This window comes from Suricata suricatta, chromosome 3 (genome assembly GCF_006229205.1).
Source record: "Suricata suricatta isolate VVHF042 chromosome 3, meerkat_22Aug2017_6uvM2_HiC, whole genome shotgun sequence".
Lineage (NCBI taxonomy): Eukaryota > Metazoa > Chordata > Mammalia > Carnivora > Herpestidae > Suricata > Suricata suricatta.
In genome coordinates this window covers 42,182,024-42,200,045 of record NC_043702.1, presented here as the reverse complement: position 1 = coordinate 42,200,045, position 18,022 = coordinate 42,182,024, and the positions used below count along the sequence as shown (strand labels likewise).

Below are 18,022 nucleotides of genomic sequence, written 5' to 3'. Positions count from 1 at the left end.
GGAATGATTTGCCCTCATTTGATCATTTCTCCATATGAAAGTTTAAGGAATGTCGGAAGCATTATTTGAGCTAAGAATTATATTTTCAACTAAAGATATATAAAAGAATCTTAATTGATGAATTGCAGTCTGTTCCACATTGAAGAGAGCTGTCCTAAATCAAATATGACATATTTAGGCAATTGGATGTCCCAGAAAATCTGGGACAGTCTAATTTTAGGTATCTGGTATTGTCACCAATCCTATAAAACATTTTTGAGCATGTACCACTAATATATGCATATTTATTCATATATCTATGTATGCATATATGTACATATATATACTGGCATGTTGTGTACATTATAAAACATACACCAAAAAAGAAATTTTTAAAGGATGAGCTAAACAAATTGCAAATAGAAGTTTAATACTCACTTCTTACATCCTCCTAGGGCTCATGCACACACAACATGAAAATCATTGTCCAGTCAATAATAGAGTCTAGACCAGAACTCAAATCTCCTGACTTATAGTTCAGTAGTCTTTCCTCTTAACTGCATTGTCTTTCATCTTTCTAATACCCAATGTAACTAAAGCATAAGGCAGGCATTTGTTCCAGACAAAATGGAGTAAGTACATCCCATTTTACACTTCCTTCTAACAACAGTAACAATACCAAAAAACCCTAAACAGAAAAAGTCATTTACCAGGAAATCTGAAAAATGGAAAAAAAGACAAATTAGTTAGACATCTTGAGACTTGAGGAATGACCTGGTAATGAGTTTCCTGGGTTTTTTTCTTGCCCGTGATATATCCATGTCTGTGTGCTAAAAATATTTGCAACCTAGAAACAATAGTGGGCAGAGACAAAACAAAAGAAAACAACAACAACAAAAAGAAAATCTTGTTTCTCTAGCCAAAGGACTGGGAAAGGGGAAGCCCAAGAGAACAAAAATTTCTTAATTGTATGTAGTAGGCAGAATTCTAAAAAGTACCTCCCAAGTTTCCTGTCATTGAACACATGCCTGACCTGGAACTGTGAATTCAATGGACATGACCTCTATGGTTAGGCTATGTTATTCAGCATGGTAGACATTAAGACAAGGACATAATCCAGGTGGTCCTGGTCTAATCACATTAGCTCTTTAAAAGTCAAAATTTTCTCTGCCTGGTAATAGAAGGGGAAGTCGGGGAGATTCAAAGCAAGAGAAACATTTGGCATGAGGAGGTTTTCCATTGCTAAGATGTAGGAATCCACATGACAAGGATCTGAGAATGGCCTCTAGAAGCTGAGTTTTTTCCCCAGCTGACAAATAGCAAGACTCAGGGATCTTAATCACACAACTGCAAGGAAGTGAATACTGCCAGCAATGTGAAAGAGGTGGAAGTGGGTCCTTCCCTAGCTGAAGCTCCAGGTGAAGATGCAGCTGGCCACATCTTGATTTTAGCCTTATCAGACATTGAGCTATGGGATTCTTAACCAAGGAAACCATGAAATAACAAATTTTTGTTGTTTTAAACCACTAACTTATTGGTAATTTCCTTGTTCTTGAGACAAACCCTATGAAAAAGCCATGTATGTCCTCATCTCTATGGTGCAGCAGTAGTAGAGCTGGTTGGCAGCAGAACTTTAACTTCTGTGTATTAATTACCTGTTGCTGCTATAAAAAATTACCAAAAAATAGTGGCTTAAAAGTATAACAAATGTATTATCTTATAGTTCTGAAATCAGAAGGTGAAAATGGGTCTTACTGGGCTAAAATCAAAGTGTCCATAGAGCCACTTTCTTTCTGGAAACCTTTCTGGAGGCTTTGGAGAGAATCCATTTCCTTGCTTTTTCCAGATTTTAGAGGCTGCCTTCATGCCTTGGTTCATGGTTCCTTCCTCTATCTTTAAAACACATCACTCAAACTTTTACTTCTGTGATGACATCTCCCCCTTTTTTTGGACGTCTTTGCTTTCTTCTTTTAAAGACACTCGTGATTACATTGGGCTCACCTGGATAATCCAGGATAATCTTCCCATATCAAAATTCTTAACTTAATCACATTTGCGAAGTCTCTTTTATCATGGAAGGTAATATATTCATAGGTTCTAAGGATTAGGATGTAGACAGGTTAGGGGGGGCATTGTTCACTCTACTACACCTCCCTACTATAACACTATAGAGGCTTTACAAACCAAACTGACATTTGAATCACAGCCCTCAAAAGTGGGCCAGGACATATATTCTGAACATTAATAGGTTAACTACATGCTCAGTTAGGGTATTGAAATAAAAATCAGAGTCTTATGATATCCAACTTCCCAGAATACAGTACAAAATTACTTACGATATTAGGCAAATTTCAACTCAAATAAGAAAAGATATGGGGAGCCTGGGTGGCTCAGTCACTTAAGCATCTGACTTCATCTTAGGTCATAATCTCAAGGTTTGTGGGTTCAAGCCCTGCATCTGGCTCTATGCTGATAGTTAGATGCTTGGAGCCTGCTTTGGATTCTGTGTCTCCCTCTCTCTCTGCCCCTCCCCCATTTGTGCTCTGTCTCTGTCTCTCTGTCTCTGTCTGTCTTCATATCTCTGTTTCTTTCTCTCTCAAAAATAAATAAACATTAATTAAGAAAAAGATAATCATCAGATGCCAACACCAAGATGATACAGTTGTTGGAATTATCAAAGATTTTAAAGCAGCTATTATAAAAAGTTCCAGTAAGCAATTATAAATACTCTTCAATCAAATAAAAAAGAAGCAGGAAATTTTTAACAAAGATATATTGGAGATATAAAGACAAACCAAATGGAGATTTTAGAACTCGAAAATATAATAACTGAAATAAAAAAATAATTAGATGGGTGCTTTAACTGAACCCAGGATTTAATTTATAGAGGTTACTGAATGATAACGCTGACAGGTCAATGCTACTGAAAGAAGCATTTAGGGGCACCTGGGTGGCTCAGTCAGTTAAGCCTCCAACTTTGGCTTAGGTCTTGATCTTGTGGTTTGTGGGTTGGAGCCCCTGAGTCAGGCTCTGTGCTGACAGCTCAGAGCCTGGGGCCTGCTTCCGATTCTGTGTCTCCTCATCTCTGTGCCCTTCCCCTGCTTGTGCTCTCTCTCTCTCAAAAATAAATAAAACTTAAAAAAATATTTTTTAAAAAGAAGAGTTTATTAAGAGGCATGCCATGTCATGTAGGGCTACATGATAAAGTACCAGGGTCAGTGAGGAGGCAGGAGAAACAAGAGGAAATCATAGGCAAAAGTCTTTATTGTGGTTTCTGAAAGAAGGAATGGGTGAGGCAGGGTAGTCAAGTGGATACATGTTTAGGATCAAACAGTGCGAATAATTTCAGCAGACTCTGAGCTACAGTGGTGATCGCTAGTTGTTCAGTACCTAGACCCAGGGTGATTTAGAGCAGGGGAAGTACTGGCTTGGTGTATGAATGCTAGATAAAGGAGGTGGTTGAGGTACAGCTCTGGACTGGTTGGTTTGCATGTAAAAAGCATGAGGTACAAGAGTCATTTACTACCTCCAGGAGTAGTCAGTGTTGGAAGGGGCAGTCTTTTCCTATTCAGCAAGACTCCTAAGAGGTGAAAGTATCATAAGTATATTAAATTAAAACATAATTAACAATGAGTTCAGTAGCAAACTTGGCAAGCTAGAAGAGTTAGTGAACTTGAAGATAGAGCAATAGAAATTATCGATATGAACAACAGATGGAAAAGGGATATTTCAAAAAATGCACGGATCCCTAGGGACCTGTGAGATAGTAGCAGAAGATTTAGAATTCATGTTAACAAAGTTTCAGAAGAAGAAAAAAAACACTGAGCTGAAAAATATTTGAAGAAATAATGGCTCAAACTTCTCAAACTTGGAAAGAGACATAAACCTATAGATTTAAGAAACTGAATGTTTCTTAAAGAAACAGAATAAACTTTTAAAAATTCACACGCAGACATGTCATAATCAAATCTCTGAAAAGGAAAAATGAAGAAAAACTTTTGAAAGCAGCCAAAGCCAGAGAGAAACAATGCACTCCCGACTGGGAGAATCAAATGATACCAGATTTCTCCTCAAAAACCTGAAGGACAGAAGAAGAGGCAAACATTTTCCAAGTTCTGAAAGAAAGGCATTGTCAACTAAAAATTTTTTATCCAGCAAAAAATATCCTTCAAGAAAGAAAGTGAAGAAACACTGAGAAGATTTATCACCAGCAGACTTGCTTTAAAAGAATGGCTAAAAAAACCTATTCAGATAGAAAGGAAATGCCAATGAAAGAATTCTTGGAACATCGTGAATGAAGAAAAGATTAGTGGAATTATATAGATTGAATATTATAGAACATTCTCGAAGTGACAAGATTATAGTGATGGAGAATACATGGGGGGTTGCAAGGGTTAGGGTCAGGAGAAGGTGTAATTATTATTTTAAAAAAAAGTCTTAATGTTTATTCTTGAGAGAGAGAGAGAAAGAGAGAGGGAGAGGGAGAAAAAGTGAGACAGAACACAACTGGGGGAGGGGCAGAGAGACAGGGAGACACAGAACCCAAAGCAGGCTCCAGGCTCTGAGCTATCAGCACAAATCCCAATGCAACTCGAACTCATGGACTATGAGATCATGGCCTGAGCTGAAGCTGGATGCTTAACTAACTAAGCCACCCAAGGTGACCCAGGGGAAGGTGTGATTATTAAAGTGTAACACAAAGAAGTTTCTTTCTGATGATATGGTGATAGAATAGTTTTGGATCCTGTTTGTGGTGATGGTTACAGGAATCCAGGCAGGCAGTAAGATTTCAAATTTCACCCTTCGAAAAGAGTGTATGTAAAGAAAGACATGAAATCCAAATAAAATCTGTATTTGATTGAACAGCATCATACCAATGTGAATTTCTTGGTTTTGACATTTTACTATGGTTATAGAAAATATTATCATTGGGGCAAGACTGGGTACACAGAAAACCTCTTGTAATATTTTTACAATTTCTTATCCTAAACAGGTTCAAAATAAAATGTTATAATAAAAAATAGGACCTAGTTTAATGGTTTTTAAAAATTTAGTACTGATAAAGTTAGGATAAGAATAGGTTAATGCAGGATTTGGAGAAAATAAGCTGAACTGGTATAGGATAGATTTTGGTTAGTTCAGGGAGATCGTTATTTGCCACACCCCAAAAATCTATACACACAAATGTACATGTGCATGCTCACAGACACATATAAACACAATTATACTCACCTAGACTTCAGTATTTCCCTAATATCCTTCTAGAATTCTGTTTCTACCAATCTACCTTATTTTTCTGTGCTTAGCATTAGGAAAGATCTGTCAGGAGATCTGACCCATTTAACTCCTCTCTGCACCCACTTCTGCTTTATCTCCTAACCCTTTCTGAAACCCTTATAGTTCTTGCCAGCATAAAATTCTAACCTCTATAACAATTATTTGCCAACAGCCTACTTAACACTGCAGCATTTACTGAGCCTTATTAAATATGATGGAGTGAGAGGACACAGGCCTGACTCAGAAGCCTGACTCAGCATTAAGTGATGTCAGACAAAGGAGTCACCCTAGAGTGCCATAATCTCACCATCACATTTCTGAGACCCAAATGTCCTCTTGAGGGTAGGGGCTGGAGAACTTCTCCATAAAAGTCTGAGGAAGCCATAGCAGGTGAATAGGAAGTGGGAGGAGAGGAAAAGGGTGATGAAAAGGTAGCATATTTAGGAGAACGTTATCCAGCTCAAATCCTTTGATGATCATTCAGGCTAGGACTGCGAAAGAATAAGAGAAGTCAAAATAACAGAAGGAACAGAAAATTTCTTATAGCCAAAGGCTCTATTCCCATCTTGTTCTGAGGCTAGAGGGAAAGGAGGGTCAAGGATGGTAGACCCAGTTCTGAGGCCACTGGGAGAGGGAACAGAGAGAGCTCAGTTGCTGTGGATGACTTTGTGGATCCAGTCTGTGTAGCGGGAAACCTTGGTGTAGTAGCCAATATCACCTTTCAAAATACACCCTGCTGACCAAGATAGGATTCCATGGAGCTGATTCTGGCACAGCACTGGGACAGCATCTAATTCCTGTTAGAAAAAGGACAGATGGGTCAGACAGGATAGCCAAAACAAAGATGACCTAGTGCCAAGTCCCTAACTGAGGGGTCCAGAAGAGAAAGATACCATTGATAAGGACTGGGGGAAATGACATCTTGGGCCCACCCAACCACTTCTAGACCACATCAGAGTTAGTCATAAAGAAATAAGAACACTCTGAGATGATTCCACCCTGGCATATCCGGGTTCCATATACTTTAATCTCTTCTTGAATTTAGAGACAGGAAATTGGAATGGTTGAGGGAGATACGTGGGCCCCAAAACAGCCCCAAATCAATGGGGTAGAAGGAAAAGAGTTACCTTACATGAGTGTATGTTCTCCAGAGATGATCCCGCACAGAACATGTTTTCTGTGATTTTAATAGGAATTTGTCTAACAGGGGACTCTTGGCAGCCATCATTAGAAAACCAAAAAACAGTCTGGTTTATCTGGATATCAGGTTCTGTGTCTGAGCACATGAGTGTACACACACACGCACATGCACACACACATACACACACAGAGGGAGAGAGAGAGAGAGAGAGAAGAGGCTTTGTTTCTTTTTGATCCCTCACATATTCATCTTTCTTTCTTCTCCCCTTCTCTCTCTCTTTTCTGTTATTAATCTCTCCATAATTCAGTGAAAGTAAAAGCCAACATGAAGAGGACCCAGAGAGAAAGAAAAAATAATGAAATGAATAAACCAGGTCTGGTCCCAGTGTTGTAAACTGCATGCCTTGGGCCTGTGTGTGCATGCTTTTACTTGTGAATGCTTGTCGATAAGTTTCTAATGAATGAGCCACACTCAGCATCACCAGTAAGGATTACCTGCCAACCCCTTCCTCACCCAGACACCCTTTCACCTTCACCTGGGTGATGAATGAAGCAAGAATACTGGATTCCATTAACAGCTATGTTACCAAAATGGGCCTCAATTTCCAAATGAATAAAACTAGAGGTTGAGATATTATAAGTTCTCAGGGCTCTTCCAGCTCTTATAATCTATAATAATAGTTATATGATAATCCTCTTGGGTAGGTACTCAAGGAGCATTAAGGGTCTGTCTTGGGAGGGTTACTCACTGGAATTCTTCCATTCCCAGCCCCAGCCAAGGACAGTGCACTTTTCCCCTGTTCTGTCATTTGTGGTATTGGGTAGAACCACCAGTTTGACCTGATCCTTGAGATCTAGGGGATGATTCAGCTTGATGAGCATGAGGTCATGTTCAGCAGAATCCCGAGTAAAATCTGGGTGTTGGACAGTAAGCATGGGTTTTAAGTTTCCCTTCTTGTTTTGGAAATTCTCTTTTGAAGCAGCAACATTTATCTCAAGAAATCTGAAAAAGGCCATGGAGCATTAGTAGAAGGAGGAGATATTTTTCTGTTGTTCAACTTGTATCTTTTCTCCACCAGCTTGCTTTGTGACTTTGCAGGAGCTCCTTCCATAACTTGCCAAGACCTCCATCTCTTTGTCTGGCAAATGAGCAATTGCTACTGCAGTTCTATAATTCTTTGATCTGTACCACATTGTATATAGGCTTTTTATTCCAATTATTCATCCCCTAGTCCTTGGCTTCCCCAATTCCCTCAGTCTACATCATCCTGCCCACAAATCTAACTCCTAACCACCTAGATCTACTTCCTGTCTCCTTCCAATAACTTGTCAGGCTAGAGAGCCCCTGGGCAAGTCTCTTCAGGGCTGACCTGCAGTATCCCCTTAGCAATCTCAGTGACTAAGGTGGACCACTTCGCCCTCTAGGACCTCCATTACTCACGGTAAGAAGCAGTGGGCTGCAGTAAGAACCCACTGTTTGTGGATCAAGGTCCCCAAACAAGGCTTATATTCTGAGTTTAAGAAAACCAAAAAGGTTGGTGCAGTTTTAATGCTCATCTGGTTGAACTGCTGGGCTAATTTTACTTGTGTTGGTATCACAATTATTGTTGTTACCACTGTCAGGGGAAAAGATAGCAGAATTTTAGAGACAGGTGCAGACATTCCAGAGGATAGAAGTTTGAAATATTTTATGTGAGAGTGCTTTGAAATGGTCAATGTGTTATTGATATAGGAGGTGTTATTGGACCATTCAGCGTCCTTCTGTTAATTTCCCTTTAGACTTTCCTCTGAATTTGGATCCTCCTTATTTACTCCTCTTCTCCTTCCTTCCTTCCCTTGATATTTCTCTATTTTCTTCAACCTTTCTTCCTAGCTATATAGCAAAATCACATTCTTTTGCCAACACCCACCATCCTTTGTGTCAAGTCTTATCTCAGTCTGAATCTTCTCTTGCACCATGGAGCAAGAGGAAAATCAGTGGGCTCTAGATATCTCTGAGTGTTCTAGGAAACTTCCAATTGCTGGCATCCTAAATTCTTATCTATACAATGTACTCTCTACCCACCTTATCTAGACCTGTTTCCTACACTTTCCTCCAATATGACCTTTTTAAAATTTAAACCAAAATAGAAACCTGCACTCACCATTCACTGCCAAAATGCTGAAGACAAGAAAGAGGCAATTCATATCTGTGATCTCCATGCCCTCTTGCAGTAAGAAGGTCTGGGAAGGGAATGAACTACAATAAGCCTGATCTTCTGGAAGCTTTGCAAAGGGAAGAATATCAAGGCGGAAGGGGGACATTCAAGGGAGCAAAGTTCTCTGAACCAAAGAAGGATGCCATCAAAGGGAGGAAAGATAGCCAGGTCAGACCCTATCTCTCTAGAGTGTCTGTCCTCCCACTGTAGTATGGCAAATTTCTCCAAGGTGAAATGCCTGACCACTGAGGGATGGCCTATAATCCAAGAGCATTGCTATACTTTATTGGCAAAAAGAAATCTCAACTGGCCAGGTGTGTCTGCCTTATTCCACGGTCTCCAGTAATACTTCAGCTCCCTGGTTCCCTTACATTTACTTACCTGTCCACTTAGTGTAGCTGATCTTCACCTCTCTGTGTGATATTTATTAGCCCTCAACTTCAGAATAAACTCTCTCCTGTCTTAGCTGCAGATCCCTCTCACCTAACAAGCTGAGTCTTCCCCCATGTCACATTGACTCTTGCCCTAATGTCACACTGGCTCCACCCCATGACATCCTCTCATGTCACACTGTCCCCATACTATGTCACTCTCCCTCTAACCCCAGACACCACTGGCCTCTCCCTGAAACTTTGCAGAGCCAAGTAGAGACAGACAGGGCTTAGTATGGAGTTCCCTTGGAATACGAGCAAAGGGATACTAAAAAGAATGCATCAGCTGGCTTTTGCTGCATAGAAAGTTTTTTAAAGCTTAGTAGCTTAAAATGGGAGTCAGTTATTTGTTCACAATTCTATGGGTTGCCAATTTGGGATGGGCCTAGATGGGCAGTTCTCTCAGCAAGGCTCATTGAAGCATCTGTGATCAGCTGGCAGTCAATGGTCCCACAAACATGTCTAGTGATTGGCTGGTTGTCGGCTTTAGAGTGATGAGGGTAACTAGGCTGTATGTCTATCATCCAACAGGCTAGTCCAAGATAATCTATATGATAGCAATTGCAAGGTTCCCAAGATCAGAAAAATGGTAAACCCCAATGCCCAAATCTTCAAACCTGGGAATATTTTACATTTACTTATGTCCCACTGTCCAAATCAAGTTGCATGGCCAATCAGATTCACAGGGTAGAAAAGAGTCCACTCTTTGATGGGAGAATCTATAAAATCTTATTACAAGGGCACAGACAGAAGAGGAATAGTATATGGCCATTTTTTCTTGCCATTTTATTGTATAAATTTTCAAACATACAAAATATTTAAAAGCACATGAATACTGCATGCCTACAACCTATTTTCTTCAGCTAACACTTTACTATATTTGTGTTATTACACAGCTATCCATTTATACTTGTGGCTTTTGTTACAATCTACCACATACAGGCAACCAGCTCGTCACCTTCTTAATCTCCTGCAATCTGGCTTCATCTCCTACCTCTCTTACAGCATCTCCTTTTCTCACAGCTGCTGCCCTCACTATGTAAGTCCTGAGTTGCTATAATAGCTCTCAAACTGGACTTTCTTAACAAGCTCTCTCTTTCTCTATCCAGTTTGCCTGATTGATTTTTTTCTTTCATTTGTTGTACTCTTGCTTAAAAGCTTACAGTGGTTCCTAGTGCCCATTACTTCATATCTAAACTCCTTTGCTTAGCTGCCAAGGCCCAATACCAGTAATCTGGTGTCAGGCCATGACTCTGCAGGAATAGGACATAATGGGCAGACTCAGAGTTCCTGGGCAATCTCAAAAGTAGCCTGTGTTCTTGAGAGATCTGTTAGTAAATTTCTGATCTCTCTCTGACCAAATTTAGTGCCTGTATGTCCTAACCTCTTTTAAAATTGTTTGTAATCAATGGCTTTTAGGCCTCTTAGCTTGGCCCCACCTGAACATCTCCCATCAGCACCTCACAGGCACCAGTTTCTGCTCTAATCTGGATATCTTCTTCTCTTTGGCTCTTGGGCAAAATCCCTGGACTTTCATTCTTCCATGGTCTCTGTGTCCCTACTGGTAAGCAAGGACTGGCTCCTCCCCCTGGCATTTTGTCAAACAGTGGCCTTGCTTTGAATATATTTTTCTGATTGGCTATTAGTCCCTGGCTATCCTTCTTGGATAAAAGACAGGGTTCATAAAAGAAAGGTTTCCCATACATCCTCTGATTTGACTACACCCCTCACTATACTGAAGAGTAAGACTTTACTCCCTATCTGTGCTAATTCCTGTCTGGCACCCACTGAGCTCCACTAGAGAGACTGGGTTTTAAGAGGCCCTCAGATTCCAGTTTGTGTCCACTGTCCCTCCCACCAAAGTGTTCCCTGGTACATTATTTTTCTCTCTTATGTACTACAGACTTTTCACTCTGAGCCAGCTAGTTTCTTCAGCATTTTTAAATTTTTTAAAATGTTTATGTATTTTTGAAAAAGAGAGAGACAGAGGGTGAGCACGGAAGGGGCAGAGAGAGAGAGAGAGAGAGAGAGAGAGAGGGAGACACAGAATCCAAAGCAGCCTCCAGGCTCTGAGCTGTCAGCACAAAGTCCAACATGGGGTGCAAACTCACGAAGAGTGAGATCATGACCTGAGCCAAAGTTGGACACTCAACCAGCTGAGCCACCCAGGTGCCCTTCTTCAGTATTCTTCACATTGATCATTTCCCTACATGCTTCCATTCATTCTTTGGCTCACTGTACAGACATATTTGGGGGTATCTACCCAAGCCCACCTCTTGTCAGGAGTTTGCTCCTACCCACAACCCTTGCTAAGTGGCTCAGGCTTGGATATCAAAGGGTCAGAATCTGGATCCTCAGAGACACCTCCTTGATGAATGTAACTCTACTTCAGTGCCCCAACCCAGTTCTGCCTAAGCTGGGTCTGAGCCTTCCACACTCATAGCTCATCCTATCAGACCCTCGCATGCTTCTGGATAGTCTCAGACTTAAGAAGCTCCATTTACCTAAATATATACTTTCTTGGGATGAACAAGTGATTATCACCTCTCTCCTGACTTAAAACTCCCAACAGCCTCCCACACTGACCTGACCTAAAGATAATCTAAGCTCCCTGGCTTGCTTCAGGTCACTTCCTTGAGTGTTAAAGGGAAAAGCATTTCCAGATTATGGTCTTTGATCCCAAGGATCTGGTACTAGGCATCACTGACATGAGATTTCATCTCTTTTCTTTTCAAAGTTATATATAATGATATATAATTAATTGTACATATTTAAAATGTACAGCTTGGTAAATTTGTGTGCATATTTCCAAAAGATTTCTTAAACACTTTTATAATTCCTCCTCTTTCCCTCCAACCCACCACACTATCACCAGGCAACCACTAATCTCTTTCTGCCACTATAAATTAATTTGTATTTTCTGGAGTATTAGATAAATAGAATCATTACACCACAGTCTTTTTTGATCTAGCTACGTTTACTCAGTACAATTAGTTTGGATTCATACATGTTGTTGTATGACTCTAGAGTTCATTTATTTTCACTGCTGAGTAGTATTCCATTATATTGATATACTAAAATTTGTTTACTGTTGATGGATATTTGGGTTGTTTGTAGTTCTGCATTATATAATTAAAGGATCTGTGAACACTTAATATATGTGGTTCTTTAGCACGTATGTGCATATATATCTTTATGTAAACATAAGTTTCCTCTTCTCTTGGGTAAATAACTAGAGGTGAAATAGATGGATCATATATAGTAAGTGGACATTTAGCTTTTAAAGAAACTGCCACATTTTTTTCCCAATATTCTACATTCTCACCAGAGGTGAAAGAGTTACAGTTCCTCTATATCATCATGAATACTTGGTATGCTCAGTCTTTTTTTTTAAATAAAATTTTAATTGAGATATAATTGAAGTACAGCATTGTATTAATTTTAAGTGTACAGTGTGTTCAGTCCTTTTAGTTTCCTGTGAAATAGTGTTTTATTTCCTTATGATTAATGATTTTGAACATGTTTTCATGTGCTTATTTGCCAACCATATATCCTCTTTGATAAAGTGTTTGTTCAAATTTTTTGCCCATTTTAAAATTGGATTGTTGCATTCCTTATCATTGAGATGTGAAAGGTTTTTAATATATTCTTGATAGGAGTCCTGCAATACTTCCAGCAGCTGGAAGAATGACCTCCTGTAGATCTATCCACATGCCTCTTCCCTAGACCTGATGGTTCCCAGTTTTTGAATCTTTCTTCCAAACCCTGACTAAGCAGCTACACTATTCATCACATGAGTCTTATATTTTAATTTTAGGCTACTTTTATTTCCATACAATGTAGATGACCAGGTGTACCACCAAAGCTCTTCTAATCATTGCTACCTTCTAGGGCCATCTTTGAATGGGGATTATAATACAGTGGTTCGTTTCTGGCTTCACCATATACCAGGCTGACCCATCTGTATATCAAAACAGATGTTTTTCTTTTCCATGAAGTGATCATAGGGACTTTCCTGTCCTCCTTTCTACCCTCTCCCTGCAAAACACATGAGTATAAACTGAGAGGCGATGGTGCCATAGTGGTGAATGAAACAGGAGTCTAAGCCATGTATATATGCAGCTAACTGGACCTCTGGCCCTGCTCATGATTAACCTTAAATGCACCATTTCCATCTCACTATGGATTTCTATTGGGCTTACATGACTATGACTTAGTGGATCTGACAGAACACACCTTGTAATGAACAGTTCTGGCTGCATAGCCACTGTATGTCCCAAGATTAGGTGTTTGTCTCTACCAGGGCCTAGTAGCACATCAAGAACTATACTTTGAATGAAGTCTGCTGCAGATGGTATAACATTATTACAGAACTCTAAAATATACATAGTGATTCTCTTACTAGGGCTTGCTGTAAATTCTATAAAATGTTTTTTCCCACCATAGATACCTCTAACAGCATAGATCTGCCAGGCAGTATGGCTTAAGGTCTCTCATGAGATTATAGGCAAGATGCCGTCCAGGGCTGAAGTCATCTGAAGGCTTGACTGGGGCTGTAGGATCTGCTTCTGAGATGACTTGTTCACATGGCTTTTGACAGAAAGCCTCAGTCCCTTTCCATGTAAATCTCTCTAAAAGGGCTGCTTCAGTGTCCTTATCATATGGTACCTGACCTCCTTCACAGTAAGTGATCCAAGAGAGAACAAGGAATAAAGCTGTAATGTCTTAGAAGTCACATATCATCACTTTGGCAATATTTTATTTGTTAGAAGAAAGTCACTAAGGCCAACCCACACTCAAAAAGACAAGCATTAATCAGCTTAACGATAACCTACAACCCTCAGACCAACTAAAGGGACAAGCATTAAACTCTTTCTCTTGAAGGAAGAAATATCAGAGAATTTGTGGGCATACTTAAAAACCACCACACATGGTACCTTCAGTATAGTGGATCACTGTAATGATATGCAGAATGTCCAGGCAGTCCAGGTTCCTTGGGTTATACTATGACAGAGGGTGAAACTTTTAACCCTTGTCAGGACTGTAAATGTCTCTGTCTTGTGAATGTCTCATTCATACACTTCTATTCCCGTTCCTCAATAGCAATAGAAATGAATGTATTTGCTAATCAGTGCAAGGTACCTGAGGCCATATTAATCTGTTCTAGCAGAGATGTTGCATCTGGCATGGCAACTGCAATCAAGGCAACTGTTTGGTTGATTTTATTTTTCTTCAGGACCAGACATTTTTGTAAGGGCCAGACTGGTGAATTAAATGGGGATAAGTGAGGGCCATTACCCTGTATTCGTTAGGTCTTAAATGGTAACATAAAACTCTGCCATTTTCCCCAGGACATGATATTGGTTTTGGTTACTATCATGTGAAGGTGCAAATCAGTTTCAGATATTTCATTTTGTCTTCCCCGCTAATACAGCTTTTATCCCACAGTACAAGAAATCATGGGGTGCCTGGCTGGCTCAGTCACTTAAGCATCTGACTTTGGTTCAGGTCATTATCTCATGGTTCATGAATTTGAGCCCCATTTCGGGCTCTATGTTAACAGCTCAGAGCCCAAAGCCTTCCAATTCTGTGTCTTCTTCTCTCTCTGCCCTTCCCCTGTTCACACTGTCTCTCAAAAATAAACATTAAAAAAATGTTTTTAAAAAGGAAAAAAGAAGAATAAACATTTTAAAAAATCAATGTGGAGGTTCTGCCAGTTACCAAATATTCCATTCCAATTATGTACTGGAGAACCAGAGAAATTATTCTTTCTCATTTTAGTTTTCTCCATAGCATTTATCACCATCCACTAATAATACTTATTAAGTGTAACTTAATATACTTAATTCATTATATTTAATATACTTGTTCATTTTATTTATTATCTGTCTCCCCCAATGAATCTAATTTCCATAAGGACAGACATTTTTTTAATAAAAACTAATTTATTTCCAATGCTTACAAGGTGCCTAACACATCACAAAAGCATAATTCTAGCACATAGCAGGCATTCGGTAGGTATTAATTAAGTGAAAGACTATATAGTGCCTCTCTACATAAATTCATTACTGTTATTGTTATAACTGCCCTAAGATTGACTTTTCCACCTATTCCAGCAAGTATGAATTCAAGTGTGGAGTATTCGCTCCGGAGCAAATTAGCAAAAGGTTTCTATAAGTGCATCAGAGATGACTGATGGCACTAAATTTCCCATGGAACAGTGTATGTGATGGTGGTCGACTGAGAGGTGGAAGATAGCCCATGAAGGACACCACTCCAGGGTTCTCAGCACCTTAGATCTCTCTCCTCCCCTAATGTGAACTGAAGCACATATATTTTATCTCTCACATTTTTCAGCGGTAATTGGTGGTGTTTTTGGCCTCCTAATATGGAGTTGCTAGTTTTTAAAGCATTGAGTCATAAAATATTTAAATATTTTCAGGCTTTCTCATGAAAATTTGAAAGATATGGCTATTGCCATATTTACTGGTGCTTGGAAGTGGACCCTCATGTTAAATGGGGCATGTGCTTTTCTATTTTATCACAGTCCTCACCACTCTTCATTGCCTTTTTCACATGAAGGGTAAGTGACAGTTGTCATTCACCAATGTATGAATCAGACCAATTTTTTCTTACACTGAGGAAAAAGTGATGGAGTTTTTATATCTAAGTCCATATAAAATTGGGAAGAATAAAATGTAGACAGAGAAATACACATTTCAAGAAAAATGAGAAGAGAGTTTTTAGGGGGTAAGAGAGAACAAAGACTACTTCTAAGCATTTAATATGTAACATGCAGGGATACTTGGGTGGCTCAGACAGTGTAGACATCTGATTCTTGATTTTGGCTCAGGTCATGATCCCCTGGTTTGTGAGATTGAGCCCCACATCAGGCTCTGCGAGTGGCAGCTCAGAGCTTGCTTGGGAATCTCTCTCTGCTCCTCCTCTGCTCACGTGCTCGCATGCACACTTTCTCTCTTTCCCTCTCTCAGAATAAATAAACATTTTAAAAACATGTAATATGCAAACAAAGTATGACTAGGTACTTAGAGTGCAAGTCAAGATAAAAGGACCCTGAATTTGCAACCCTTCTTGTAATCCAATAAAGAGGAATAAATAATATATTCTACCTACTGTATCATTTGCAAGGCACTTATTTCTTTTCTTAAAAATCTGTAATTCACATTATTATGCCTGGAAATTTTAGTGCTTTTTCATATTGACATTTTACCCCCAGGATACATACTGTGCCATTTCAACCCCCCAATTTTTCCCTTTACGAATGAAAATACAGAGAGACTATTGCTAATTCATATGCTTCATCGCTGCTGCTTCCTTGTTTATATAAGGGTTTTGTAATTCTAGCTGAAGAAATATTTATTTAAAATCTTAACTAAGGATCCTCATTCTCTTCTATTTCAATTTCGGGAAAGGTAATTTACTTTTACTGTTGCTTTCAGTTGTGACTTTCGGATCCAATAACAGTAAAAGTAAAATTGCATATTGTAATTTGAATTCTGGGGTGTCCTTAGCAAGCAAATATACATGATGACTAAAAAAAGTAACAACATCATCTGGATGTTTTTCAAAAGGTCAAACACAAATCCATCACAATCCCAGTATTAAGCTCAGCTTAAATGGTAGTTAGGATATTGGTGCATGTTTGTCAAACTCTCTTGAGGAAAGAAGAGTGTTCTTATATTTATCTCAGTATGTCTTTCTCCCTCCACCACCCTTCTGATCTTTGTTCAAGCAAGTTATAAAAATAAGGCAGTTATTGAGCCCAAATATTCACTGATAACCAAGCAGGAAGCTTCTGGGTGTGAACCAGACTGGGGATGACTCATTGGAAGCCAAATGTTTGTATGGAAACCTTCCCCTGAAACGGCACAAAAGCAAATATTTATAAACATGTTAAAAAAGCATTTTGGAACTCTTGGAGGAAGGGTTAAAATATTGCCACCTGTTCCTAATGACATCATTCTGATAAAACATTACTTTGCTACCATTGTGCTGACCCAGGCACTAAGTCTTTCAGAAACAGGGTTGCTATAATTGGTAGGACTGCCCTGACTCACAGTATTTCTTATTTTGAAATATGATTCTATTTTGATAACCTCACCAATCTGTATTTTGAATGCATCAAAAATTCATGTGCTACATGTGAAAGTTTTAAGTTTCCTATAGATATGTCTCAATTGCACTCTACATAGAGTTCATAAGAAAAAAGTGGTTACAAATGGAAATTTGTTTCTTGCTGAGCAAACTTTGACCTCAAGTGGTATACACATATATTTAAATTCTGTATCTTAATGTTGCCTATTGTTTTAAACCAAAAAGCAAGTAAGAAATGGTTGTTTTATTCTGACATATTTTTGGCACATATCAGGTTCCTGCTTAGATTTATCAGGCCTTCACTTGAGACCCTAGAGCCCATGACTGAGACTGATTTGGGGCCTGTGGGCAGTCAGCTCCTGTTAGAGGTTACCTCTGAAGATGATATGATGGTAGCAGTTAAGTATGGTGCTTTTTTCATCTGGTCCAGACAGGAAGTGGTCAGATCAAGAGGGCAGCCCTCCTGCTAAACCAAGCTGTGACCCCTACAAAAGTTGTTAGGTTTACTGTCTTATTTTATTTTACATTATTTTATTTTATTTTTAAATATGGAACACTTCACAAATTTGTGTGTCATCGTTGTGCAGAGGCCATGCTAATCTATACTGTTCCAGTTTTGGTATATATGCTGCTGAAGTGAGCACTTATTGGTTTATTTTAAAAAGGAGATTGAGCCATGCAGGCATCAATGATTGAACTCATCTTTGAAATAAGCAGTGGTTACTCTTGAAGAATTTTGTCTTGTATCCAAAAAACCAACGAGAAGTAGTTAGAACAGTGCCTATAAAGAGTGAATATAGAGGCTAGTATCAAGGAGAGATAACATCATCTTTGATCTCCATATTTAGGGCTGGTGTTATCTTTTTCTGTAGGAAAACATCC

General features: G+C 39.1%; 1 protein-coding gene and 1 non-coding gene across 3 annotated transcripts; both read right to left on the bottom strand.

Annotated features, from left to right (window-relative positions):
• Positions 1-5,792: 5,792 nt before the first annotated feature.
• On the bottom strand, positions 5,793-9,092 carry LOC115287612 (serine protease 58-like). 2 transcript variants are annotated; one of them, XM_029934225.1, is made up of 6 exons: positions 8,976-9,092; positions 8,541-8,619; positions 7,838-8,012; positions 7,146-7,399; positions 6,384-6,532; positions 5,793-6,053 (listed from the first exon to the last, which is right to left on the bottom strand). In XM_029934225.1, exons 2-6 carry the CDS (start codon positions 8,596-8,598, stop codon positions 5,904-5,906), a joined length of 786 nt encoding a protein of 261 aa, XP_029790085.1. In that variant the 5' UTR covers positions 8,599-8,619; positions 8,976-9,092; the 3' UTR covers positions 5,793-5,903. The 2 variants fall into 2 exon arrangements, with proteins under 2 accessions (XP_029790085.1, XP_029790086.1); XM_029934226.1 differs by lacking the exon at positions 8,541-8,619.
• Positions 9,093-17,682: 8,590 nt separating this feature from the next.
• On the bottom strand, positions 17,683-17,784 carry LOC115288789. Its single transcript, XR_003907191.1, has one exon. It is a non-coding gene; the product is annotated as a U6 spliceosomal RNA (small nuclear RNA).
• Positions 17,785-18,022: the final 238 nt, after the last annotated feature.